At 31.3% G+C, this 14,705-nt stretch overlaps 1 protein-coding gene across 8 annotated transcripts in view; it reads left to right on the top strand.

The window, feature by feature from the left end:
- The window catches only part of wdr59 (WD repeat domain 59), an 85,724-nt gene that overhangs the window by 35,996 nt on the left and 35,023 nt on the right, over positions 1-14,705 (top strand). For all 8 annotated transcript variants that reach the window (XM_071400361.1, XM_071400360.1, XM_071400362.1 and 5 more), the window contains exons 14-15: positions 2,472-2,636; positions 2,927-3,022. In XM_071400361.1, coding sequence (XP_071256462.1) covers positions 2,472-2,636; positions 2,927-3,022 — 261 coding nt within the window. The remainder of the gene's footprint in view (positions 1-2,471; positions 2,637-2,926; positions 3,023-14,705) is intronic.

Below are 14,705 nucleotides of genomic sequence, written 5' to 3'. Positions count from 1 at the left end.
AACTACATCTCCCTTTATTATGGTGGTCTGTTCAATAGAACTACATCTCCCTTTATTATGGTGGTCTGTTCAATAGAACTACATCTCCCTTTATTATGGCGGTCTGTTCTATAGAACTACATCTCCCTTTATTATGGTGGTCTGTTCAATAGAACTACATCTCCCTTTATTATGGTGGTCTGTTCAATAGAACTACATCTCCCTTTATTATGGTGGTCTGTTCTATAGAACTACATCTCCCTTTATTATGGTGGTCTGTTCAATAGAACTACATCTCCCTTTATTATGGCGGTCTGTTCTATAGAACTACATCTCCCTTTATTATGGTGGTCTGTTCAATAGAACTACATCTCCCTTTATTATGGCGGTCTGTTCTATAGAACTACATCTCCCTTTATTATGGTGGTCTGTTCAATAGAACTACATCTCCCTTTATTATGGTGGTCTGTTCAATAGAACTACATCTCCCTTTATTATGGCGGTCTGTTCTATAGAACTACATCTCCCTTTATTATGGTGGTCTGTTCAATAGAACTACATCTCCCTTTATTATGGCGGTCTGTTCTATAGAACTACATCTCCCTTTATTATGGTGGTCTGTTCAATAGAACTACATCTCCCTTTATTATGGCGGTCTGTTCAATAGAACTACATCTCCCTTTATTATGGTGGTCTGTTCAATAGAACTACATCTCCCTTTATTATGGTGGTCTGTCTCCAGAACTCTGACACAGCGTCACTTTGTGGTCCGACATGTTTCCTGCTTCCCATCTTTCTTTGTTCTACGTCGTACCAATGTGTGTCTGTGGTGTGATTGTTCTACATGGTACCAATGTGGTTCTATGTTGTGATTGTTCTACGTCGTACCAATGTGTGTCTGTGGTGTGATTGTTCTACATGGTACCAATGTGTTTCTGTGGTGTGATTGTTCTACATGGTACCAATGTGTTTCTGTGGTGTGATTGTTCTGTGGTGTGATTGCCTCCAGATGGATGCGGTGAACCGTAGCTGCGTGGTGTGATTGTTCTGTGGTGTGATTGCCTCCAGATGGATGTGGTGAACCGTAGCTGCGTGGTGTGATTGTTCTGTGGTGTGATTGCCTCCAGATGGATGTGGTGAACCGTAGCTGCGTGGTGTGATTGTTCTGTGGTGTGATTGCCTCCAGATGGATGTGGTGAACCGTAGCTGCGTGGTGTGATTGTTCTGTGGTGTGATTGCCTCCAGATGGATGTGGTGAACCGTAGCTGCGTGGTGTGATTGTTCTGTGGTGTGATTGCCTCCAGATGGATGCAGTGAACCGTAGCTGCGTGGTGTGATTGTTCTGTGGTGTGATTGTTCTGTGGTGTGATTGCCTCCAGATGGATGCGGTGAACCGTAGCTGTGTGGTGTGATTGTTCTGTGGTGTGATTGCCTCCAGATGGATGCGGTGAACCTTGGCTGTGTGGTGTGATTGTTCTGTGGTGTGATTGTTCTGTGGTGTGATTGCCTCCAGATGGATGTGGTGAACCGTAGCTGCGTGGTGTGATTGTTCTGTGGTGTGATTGCCTCCAGATGGATGCGGTGAACCGTAGCTGTGTGGTGTGATTGTTCTGTGGTGTGATTGTTCTGTGGTGTGATTGTTCTGTGGTGTGATTGTTCTGTGGTGTGATTGCCTCCAGATGGATGCGGTGAACCGTAGCTGTGTGGTGTGATTGTTCTGTGGTGTGATTGCCTCCAGATGGATGCAGTGAACCGTAACTGCGTGGTGTGATTGTTCTGTGGTGTGATTCCTCCAGATGGATGTGGTGAACCGTAGCTGCGTGGTGTGATTGTTCTGTGGTGTGATTGCCTCCAGATGGATGTGGTGAACCGTAGCTGCGTGGTGTGATTGTTCTGTGGTGTGATTGTTCTGTGGTGTGATTGCCTCCAGATGGATGTGGTGAACCGTAGCTGCGTGGTGTGATTGTTCTGTGGTGTGATTGTTCTGTGGTGTGCTTGCCTCCAGATGGATGTGGTGAACCGTAGCTGCGTGGTGTGATTGTTCTGTGGTGTCATTGCCTCCAGATGGATGCGGTGAACCGTAGCTGCGTGGTGTGATTGTTCTGTGGTGTGATTGTTCTGTGGTGTGATTCCTCCAGATGGATGCGGTGAACCGTAGCTGCATGGTGTGATTGTTCTGTGGTGTGATTCCTCCAGATGGATGCGGTGAACCGTAGCTGCGTGGTGTGATTGTTCTGTGGTGTGATTGTTCTGTGGTGTGATTCCTCCAGATGGATGCGGTGAACCGTAGCAGCGTGGTGTGATTGTTCTGTGGTGTGATTCCTCCAGATGGATGCGGTGAACCGTAGCTGTGTGGTGTGATTGTTCTGTGGTGTGATTGTTCTGTGGTGTGATTCCTCCAGATGGATGCGGTGAACCGTAGCTGCGTGGTGTGATTGTTCTGTGGTGTGATTGTTCTGTGGTGTGATTGTTCTGTGGTGTGATTCCTCCAGATGGATGCGGTGAACCGTAGCTGCGTGGTGTCCGCCGTGTTCGGGACCAACCAGGTTCACCTGGTGGGGAAGTTCCCGTCCCACTACCCCAACAACGCTGCTCCTTCCTTCCAGTTCATCTCCCCGACCACCATCCCCACCGCCATGAGGACCAAGATACAGAAGGTAACCGTGGGGGGGTGTGTGTGTGTGTGTGTGTGTGTGTGTGTGTGTGTGCCTGTATCGTGTGTGTGTGTGTGTGTGCCTGTATCGTGTGTGTGTGTGTGTGTGTGTGTGTGTGTGTGTGTGTGTGTGTGTCTGTATCGTGTGTGTGTGTGTGTGTGTCTGTATCGTGTGTGTGTGTGTGTGTGTGTGTGTGTGTGTGTGTGTGTGCCTGTATCGTGTGTGTGTGTGTGTGTGTGTGTGTGTGTGTCTGTCTCCCTCTCTCTCCTCACAGTTGTATCTCCTCTGTGTAGGTCCTGACAGACACGTCACTGCAGAAGGTCAAGAGGAATCAGAACTGTCTGGAGCCCTGTGTTAGACAGCTGGTGTCCTGTCTAGAGTCTTACATGGTGAGACACAAATCGCATTACATCAAGAAGGATTCAAACATTTCAAAGGTCTTGGACACTCGTGGACAATGTTCCCTCTAAGCTGCTCTCTGCCGTGCACCTCTTGCACAGAGATGGAAGAGATTGAACTTCACTGAGTTCGTCCCATTAGTTTACACTATATAGATCCATGTTTGTCCCATTAGTTTACACTATATAGATCCATGTTTAATCATTAGTTTACACTATATAGATCCATGTTTATCATTAGTTTACACTATATAGATCCATGTTTTATCATTAGTTTACACTATATAGATCCATGTTTTAATAATTAGTTTACACTATATAGATCCATGTTTTAATAATTAGTTTACACTATATAGATCCATGTTTTATCATTAGTTTACACTATATAGATCCATGTTTTATCATTAGTTTACACTATATAGATCCATGTTTAATCATTAGTTTACACTATATAGATCCATGTTTTAATAATTAGTTTACACTATATAGATCCATGTTTTATCATTAGTTTACACTATAGTGATCCATGTTTTATCATTAGTTTACACTATATAGATCCATGTTTTATCATTAGTTTACACTATATAGATCCATGTTTTAATAATTAGTTTACACTATATAGATCCATGTTTTAATAATTAGTTTACACTATATAGATCCATGTTTTATCATTAGTTTACACTATATAGATCAATGTTTTAATCATTAGTTTACACTATATAGATCCATGTTTTAATCATTAGTTTACACTATATAGATCCATGTTTTAATCATTAGTTTACACTATATAGATCCATGTTTGTCCCATTAGTTTACACTATATAGATCCATGTTTTATCATTAGTTTACTCTATATAGATCCATGTTTTATCATTAGTTTACACTATATAGATCCATGTTTTAATCATTAGTTTACACTATGTAGATCCATGTTTGTCCCATTAGTTTACACTATATAGATCCATGTTTTATCATTAGTTTACTCTATATAGATCCATGTTTTATCATTAGTTTACTCTATATAGATCCATGTTTTATCATTAGTTTACACTATATAGATCCATGTTTTATCATTAGTTTACACTATATAGATCCATGTTTTATCATTAGTTTACACTATATAGATCCATGTTTTATCATTAGTTGACACTATATAGATCCATGTTTTATCATTAGTTTACACTATATAGATCCATGTTTTATCATTAGTTTACACTATATAGATCCATGTTTTAATCATTAGTTTACACTATATAGATCCATGTTTGTCCCATTAGTTTACACTATATAGATCCATGTTTGTCCCATTAGTTTACACTATATAGATCCATGTTTTATCATTAGTTTACACTATATAGATCCATGTTTTATCATTAGTTTACACTATAAAGATCCATGTTTTAATCATTAGTTTACACTATATAGATCCATGTTTTAATCATTAGTTTACACTATATAGATCCATGTTTTATCATTAGTTTACACTATATAGATCCATGTTTTATCGTTAGTTTACACTATATAGATCCATGTTTTAATATTAGTTTACACTATATAGATCCATGTTTTATCATTAGTTTACACTATATAGATCCATGTTTTATCATTAGTTTACACTATATAGATCCATGTTTTATCATTAGTTTACACTATATAGATCCATGTTTTATCATTAGTTTACACTATATAGATCCATGTTTTATCATTAGTTTACACTATATAGATCCAGTGTAAACTAATGATTAAACATGGATCTATATAGTGTAAACTAATGATTAAAACATGGATCTATATAGTGTAAGCTAATGATTAAAACATGGATCTATATAGTGTAAACTAATGATTAAAACATGGATCTATATAGTGTAAACTAATGGGACAAACATGGATCTATATAGTGTAAACTAATGATTAAAACATGGATCTATATAGTGTAAGCTAATGATTAAAACATGGATCTATATAGTGTAAACTAATGATTAAAACATGGATCTATATAGTGTAAACTAATGATAAAACATGGATCTATATAGTGTAAACAAATGATAAAACATGGATCTATATAATGTAAACTAATGATTAAAACATGGATCTATATAGTGTAAACTAATGATAAACATGGATCTATATAGTGTAAACTAATGATAAAACATGGATCTATAAAGTGTAAACTAATGATAAAACATGGATCTATATAGTGTAAACTAATGATAAAACATGGATCTATATAATGTAAACTAACGATAAAACATGGATCTATATAGTGTAAACTAACGATAAAACATGGATCTATATAGTGTAAACTAATGATAAAACATGGATCTATATAGTGCAAACTAATGATAAAACATGGATCTATATAGTGTAAACTAATGATTAAAACATGGATCTATATAGTGTAAACTAATGATAAAACATGGATCTATATAGTGTAAACTAATGATAAAACATGGATCTATATAGTGTAAACTAATGGGACAAACATGGATCTATATAGTGTAAACTAATGATAAAACATGGATCTATATAGTGTAAACTAATGATAAAAAATGGATCTATATAGTGTAAACTAATGATAAAACATGGATCTATATAGAGTAAACTAATGATAAAACATGGATCTATATAGTGTAAACTAATGGGACAAACATGGATCTATATAGTGTAAACTAATGATTAAAACATGGATCTATATAGTGTAAACTAATGATAAAACATGGATCTATATAGAGTAAACTAATGATAAAACATGGATCTATATAGTGTAAACTAATGGGAAAAACATGGATCTATATAGTGTAAACTAATGATTAAAACATGGATCTATATAGTGTAAACTAATGATAAAACATGGATCTATATAGAGTAAACTAATGATAAAACATGGATCTATATAGTGTAAACTAATGATAAAACATGGATCTATATAGTGTAAACTAATATTAAAACTAATGATACAACATGGATCTATATAGTGTAAACTAATGATAAAACATGGATCTATATAGTGTAAACTAATATTAAAACTAATGATACAACATGGATCTATATAGTGTAAACTAATGATAAAACATGGATCTATATAGTGTAAACTAATGATAAAACATGGATCTATATAGAGTAAACTAATGATAAAACATGGATCTATATAGTGTAAACTAATGGGACAAACATGGATCTATATAGTGTAAACTAATGATTAAAACATGGATCTATATAGTGTAAACTAATGATAAAACATGGATCTATATAGAGTAAACTAATGATAAAACATGGATCTATATAGTGTAAACTAATGGGACAAACATGGATCTATATAGTGTAAACTAATGATTAAAACATGGATCTATATAGTGTAAACTAATGATAAAACATGGATCTATATAGAGTAAACTAATGATAAAACATGGATCTATATAGTGTAAACTAATGATAAAACATGGATCTATATAGTGTAAACTAATATTAAAACTAATGATACAACATGGATCTATATAGTGTAAACTAATGATAAAACATGGATCTATATAGTGTAAACTAATATTAAAACTAATGATACAACATGGATCTATATAGTGTAAACTAATGATAAAACATGGATCTATATAGTGTAAACTAATGATAAAACATGGATCTATATAGTGTAAACTAATGATAAAACATGGATCTATATAGTGTAAACTAATGGTAAAACATGGATCTATATAGTTTAAACTAATGATTAAAACATGGATCTATAGAGTGTAAACTAATGATTAAAACATGGATCTATAGAGTGTAAACTAATGATAAAACATGGATCTATATAGTGTAAACTAATGATTAAAACATGGATCTATATAGTGTAAACTAATATTAAAACTAATGATACAACATGGATCTATATAGTGTAAACTAATGATAAAACATGGATCTATATAGTGTAAACTAATATTAAAACTAATGATACAACATGGATCTATATAGTGTAAACTAATGATAAAACATGGATCTATATAGTGTAAACTAATATTAAAACTAATGATACAACATGGATCTATATAGTGTAAACTAATGATAAAACATGGATCTATATAGTGTAAACTAATATTAAAACTAATGATTAAAACATGGATCTATATAGTGTAAACTAATGATAAAACATGGATCTATATAGTGTAAACTAATGATAAAACATGGATCTATATAGTGTAAACTAATATTAAAACTAATGATACAACATGGATCTATATAGTGTAAACTAATGATAAAACATGGATCTATATAGTGTAAACTAATATTAAAACTAATGATTAAAACATGGATCTATATAGTGTAAACTAATGATAAAACATGGATCTATATAGTGTAAACTAATGATAAAACATGGATCTATATAGTGTAAACTAATGATAAAACATGGATCTATATAGTGTAAACTAATGGTAAAACATGGATCTATATAGTTTAAACTAATGGGATGAACATGGATCTATATAGTGTAAACTAATGGTAAAACATGGATCTATATAGTGTAAACTAATGATAAAACATGGATCTATATAGTGTAAACTAATGATAAAACATGGATCTATATAGTGTAAACTAATGATAAAACATGGATCTATATAGTGTAAACTAATGATAAAACATGGATCTATATAGTGTAAACTAATGGTAAAACATGGATCTATATAGTTTAAACTAATGGGATGAACATGGATCTATATAGTGTAAACTAATGGTAAAACATGGATCGATATAGTGTAAACTAATGATAAAACATGGATCGATATAGTGTAAACTAATGATAAAACATGGATCTATATAGTGTAAACAAATGATAAAACATGGATCTATATAATGTAAACTAATGATTAAAACATGGATCTATATAGTGTAAACTAATGATAAACATGGATCTATATAGTGTAAACTAATGATAAAACATGGATCTATAAAGTGTAAACTAATGATAAAACATGGATCTATATAGTGTAAACTAATGATAAAACATGGATCTATATAATGTAAACTAACGATAAAACATGGATCTATATAGTGTAAACTAATGATTAAAACATGGATCTATATAGTGTAAACTAATGATTAAAACATGGATCTATATAGTGTAAACTAATGATAAAACATGGATCTATATAGTGTAAACTAACGATAAAACATGGATCTATATAGTGTAAACTAATGATAAAACATGGATCTATATAGTGCAAACTAATGATAAAACATGGATCTATATAGTGTAAACTAATGATTAAAACATGGATCTATATAGTGTAAACTAATGATAAAACATGGATCTATATAGTGTAAACTAATGATAAAACATGGATCTATATAGTGTAAACTAATGGGACAAACATGGATCTATATAGTGTAAACTAATGATAAAACATGGATCTATATAGTGTAAACTAATGATAAAAAATGGATCTATATAGTGTAAACTAATGATAAAACATGGATCTATATAGAGTAAACTAATGATAAAACATGGATCTATATAGTGTAAACTAATGGGACAAACATGGATCTATATAGTGTAAACTAATGATTAAAACATGGATCTATATAGTGTAAACTAATGATAAAACATGGATCTATATAGAGTAAACTAATGATAAAACATGGATCTATATAGTGTAAACTAATGGGACAAACATGGATCTATATAGTGTAAACTAATGATTAAAACATGGATCTATATAGTGTAAACTAATGATAAAACATGGATCTATATAGAGTAAACTAATGATAAAACATGGATCTATATAGTGTAAACTAATGATAAAACATGGATCTATATAGTGTAAACTAATATTAAAACTAATGATACAACATGGATCTATATAGTGTAAACTAATGATAAAACATGGATCTATATAGTGTAAACTAATATTAAAACTAATGATACAACATGGATCTATATAGTGTAAACTAATGATAAAACATGGATCTATATAGTGTAAACTAATGATAAAACATGGATCTATATAGAGTAAACTAATGATAAAACATGGATCTATATAGTGTAAACTAATGGGACAAACATGGATCTATATAGTGTAAACTAATGATTAAAACATGGATCTATATAGTGTAAACTAATGATAAAACATGGATCTATATAGAGTAAACTAATGATAAAACATGGATCTATATAGTGTAAACTAATGGGACAAACATGGATCTATATAGTGTAAACTAATGATTAAAACATGGATCTATATAGTGTAAACTAATGATAAAACATGGATCTATATAGAGTAAACTAATGATAAAACATGGATCTATATAGTGTAAACTAATGATAAAACATGGATCTATATAGTGTAAACTAATGGGACAAACATGGATCTATATAGTGTAAACTAATGATAAAACATGGATCTATATAGTGTAAACTAATGATAAAAAATGGATCTATATAGTGTAAACTAATGATAAAACATGGATCTATATAGAGTAAACTAATGATAAAACATGGATCTATATAGTGTAAACTAATGGGACAAACATGGATCTATATAGTGTAAACTAATGATTAAAACATGGATCTATATAGTGTAAACTAATGATAAAACATGGATCTATATAGAGTAAACTAATGATAAAACATGGATCTATATAGTGTAAACTAATGGGACAAACATGGATCTATATAGTGTAAACTAATGATTAAAACATGGATCTATATAGTGTAAACTAATGATAAAACATGGATCTATATAGAGTAAACTAATGATAAAACATGGATCTATATAGTGTAAACTAATGATAAAACATGGATCTATATAGTGTAAACTAATATTAAAACTAATGATACAACATGGATCTATATAGTGTAAACTAATGATAAAACATGGATCTATATAGTGTAAACTAATATTAAAACTAATGATACAACATGGATCTATATAGTGTAAACTAATGATAAAACATGGATCTATATAGTGTAAACTAATGATAAAACATGGATCTATATAGAGTAAACTAATGATAAAACATGGATCTATATAGTGTAAACTAATGGGACAAACATGGATCTATATAGTGTAAACTAATGATTAAAACATGGATCTATATAGTGTAAACTAATGATAAAACATGGATCTATATAGAGTAAACTAATGATAAAACATGGATCTATATAGTGTAAACTAATGGGACAAACATGGATCTATATAGTGTAAACTAATGATTAAAACATGGATCTATATAGTGTAAACTAATGATAAAACATGGATCTATATAGAGTAAACTAATGATAAAACATGGATCTATATAGTGTAAACTAATGATAAAACATGGATCTATATAGTGTAAACTAATATTAAAACTAATGATACAACATGGATCTATATAGTGTAAACTAATGATAAAACATGGATCTATATAGTGTAAACTAATATTAAAACTAATGATACAACATGGATCTATATAGTGTAAACTAATGATAAAACATGGATCTATATAGTGTAAACTAATGATAAAACATGGATCTATATAGTGTAAACTAATGATAAAACATGGATCTATATAGTGTAAACTAATGGTAAAACATGGATCTATATAGTTTAAACTAATGATTAAAACATGGATCTATAGAGTGTAAACTAATGATTAAAACATGGATCTATAGAGTGTAAACTAATGATAAAACATGGATCTATATAGTGTAAACTAATGATTAAAACATGGATCTATATAGTGTAAACTAATATTAAAACTAATGATACAACATGGATCTATATAGTGTAAACTAATGATAAAACATGGATCTATATAGTGTAAACTAATATTAAAACTAATGATACAACATGGATCTATATAGTGTAAACTAATGATAAAACATGGATCTATATAGTGTAAACTAATATTAAAACTAATGATACAACATGGATCTATATAGTGTAAACTAATGATAAAACATGGATCTATATAGTGTAAACTAATATTAAAACTAATGATTAAAACATGGATCTATATAGTGTAAACTAATGATAAAACATGGATCTATATAGTGTAAACTAATGATAAAACATGGATCTATATAGTGTAAACTAATATTAAAACTAATGATACAACATGGATCTATATAGTGTAAACTAATGATAAAACATGGATCTATATAGTGTAAACTAATATTAAAACTAATGATTAAAACATGGATCTATATAGTGTAAACTAATGATAAAACATGGATCTATATAGTGTAAACTAATGATAAAACATGGATCTATATAGTGTAAACTAATGATAAAACATGGATCTATATAGTGTAAACTAATGGTAAAACATGGATCTATATAGTTTAAACTAATGGGATGAACATGGATCTATATAGTGTAAACTAATGGTAAAACATGGATCGATATAGTGTAAACTAATGATAAAACATGGATCTATATAGTGTAAACTAATGATAAAACATGGATCTATATAGTGTAAACTAATGATAAAACATGGATCTATATAGTGTAAACTAATGATAAAACATGGATCTATATAGTGTAAACTAATGGTAAAACATGGATCTATATAGTTTAAACTAATGGGATGAACATGGATCTATATAGTGTAAACTAATGGTAAAACATGGATCGATATAGTGTAAACTAATGATAAAACATGGATCGATATAGTGTAAACTAATGATAAAACATGGATCTATATAGTGTAAACTAATGATAAAACATGGATCTATATAGAGTAAACTAATGATTAAAACATGGATCTATATAGTGTAAACTAATGATTAAACATGGATCTATATAGTGTAAACTAATGATTAAACATGGATCTATATAGTGTAAACTAATGATTAAAACATGGATCTATATAGTGTAAACTAATGATAAAACATGGATCTATATAGTGTAAACTAATGGTAAAACATGGATCTATATAGTGTAAACTAATGATTAAAACATGGATCTATATAGTTTAAACTAATGATTAAAACATGGATCTATATAGTGTAAACTAATGGGACAAACATGGATCTATATAGTGTAAACTAATGATTAAAACATGGATCTATATAGTGTAAACTAATGATTAAAACATGGATCTATAGAGTGTAAACTAATGATAAAACATGGATCTATATAGTGTAAACTAATGATAAAACATGGATCTATATAGTGTAAACTAATGATAAAACATGGATCTATATAGAGTAAACTAATGATAAAACATGGATCTATATAGTGTAAACTAATGGGACAAACATGGATCTATATAGTGTAAACTAATGATTAAAACATGGATCTATATAGTGTAAACTAATATTAAAACTAATGATACAACATGGATCTATATAGTGTAAACTAATGATAAAACATGGATCTATATAGTGTAAACTAATATTAAAACTAATGATACAACATGGATCTATATAGTGTAAACTAATGATAAAACATGGATCTATATAGTGTAAACTAATATTAAAACTAATGATACAACATGGATCTATATAGTGTAAACTAATGATAAAACATGGATCTATATAGTGTAAACTAATATTAAAACTAATGATACAACATGGATCTATATAGTGTAAACTAATGATAAAACATGGATCTATATAGTGTAAACTAATATTAAAACTAATGATACAACATGGATCTATATAGTGTAAACTAATGATAAAACATGGATCTATATAGTGTAAACTAATGATAAAACATGGATCTATATAGTGTAAACTAATGATAAAACATGGATCTATATAGTGTAAACTAATGGTAAAACATGGATCTATATAGTTTAAACTAATGATTAAAACATGGATCTATAGAGTGTAAACTAATGATTAAAACATGGATCTATAGAGTGTAAACTAATGATAAAACATGGATCTATATAGTGTAAACTAATGGGACAAACATGGATCTATATAGTGTAAACTAATGATTAAAACATGGATCTATATAGTGTAAACGAATGATAAAACATGGATCTATATAGTGTAAACTAATGATAAAACATGGACTTATAGACCTGAACACCTCATATAGACTACTGTAGGCCTTCACTGAACCCCTCATATAGACTACTGCAGACCTGAACACCTCATATAGACTACTGTAGACCTGAACACCTCATATAGACTACTGTAGACCTGAACACCTCATATAGACTACTGTAGACCTGAACACCTCATATAGACTACTGTAGACCTGAACACCTCATATAGACTACTGTAGACCTGAACACCTCATATAGACTACTGTAGACCTGAACACCTCATATAGACTACTGTAGACCTGAACACCTCATATAGAGGTCTGTATTGTATTGTATTGTAGGTCTGTGTTGTACACCTCATATAGACTACTGTAGACCTGAACACCTCATATAGACTACTGTAGGTCTGTATTGTACACCTCATATAGACTACTGTAGACCTGAACACCTCATATAGACTACTGTAGGTCTGTATTGAACACCTCATATAGACTACTGTAGACCTGAACACCTCATATAGACTACTGTAGACCTGAACACCTCATATATACTACTGTAGACCTGAACACCTCATATAGACTACTGTAGGTCTGTATTGAACACCTCATATAGACTACTGTAGACCTGAACACCTCATATAGACTACTGTAGGTCTGTATTGAACACCTCATATAGACTACTGTAGACCTGAACACCTCATATATACTACTGTAGGTCTGTATTGAACACCTCGTATAGACTACTGTAGACCTGAACACCTCATATATACTACTGTAGGTCTGTATTGAACACCTCATATATACTACTATTGGCTACTGTCTAAAACTGTCAGGGTACAGCCTATTGGCTACTGTCTAAAACTGTCAGGGTACAGCCTATTGGCTACTGTCTAAAACTGTCAGGGTACAGCCTATTGGCTACTGTCTAAAACTGTCAGGGTACAGCCTATTGGCTACTGTCTAAAACTGTCAGGGTACAGCCTATTGGCTACTGTCTAAAACTGTCAGGGTACAGCCTATTGGCTACTGTCTAAACCAGGGGTGTCAAACTCATTTCGCATCGTGGGCCACATACGGCCTAGGGAGATGTCAAGTGGGCCGGACCATTAAAATTATACCATACTCTGCTATAAATAACCAAAATATCATGTCTTTCCTTTGTTTTGGTGTAAAGAAGCACAAGAACATTAGGAAAATATTGAAATTTAATGAACTATCCTTTTACAAAACATTTCATGAAACACCTCATATTTCCTTAGACAAATGTGCAATTTACTTTTATCATTCACAAATATGCATTGCAACTGATCCCACTGATTGTACAAAGGCACAAAACTTTAATTGGTACTGAAAAATATAGTAATGCACTTTAAGATTAAATGAGACTTTTAAAGAAAGGAATTTTTAAACCACTTACACATACGCATATAAAATCTAAATGTAATCCCTGCGTACACCTTACAAACTAAGGAGAGTGATTTTAAATGTGTAATGAAGAAAGTGTTCGCCTGTCCTGTAAATCTGTAAACTTCATACATGAAACATACATACACATACAATACATACTGAACATTTATGGAGTTGTATGAACAGTAGAATTCCATCACACAACTTTTGTTTTGAAGCTGCTGACTAACATTAAAGTGCACATTTTTTTAAATCACCACAGTAAGGATTCATCTTCACAGAGCTGTATTCTTTCA

This window comes from Salvelinus alpinus, chromosome 5 (assembly GCF_045679555.1).
Source record: "Salvelinus alpinus chromosome 5, SLU_Salpinus.1, whole genome shotgun sequence".
In the NCBI taxonomy this organism is placed as follows: Eukaryota; Metazoa; Chordata; class Actinopteri; order Salmoniformes; family Salmonidae; genus Salvelinus; species Salvelinus alpinus.
This window is presented reverse-complemented; position numbering and strand designations above follow the sequence as displayed.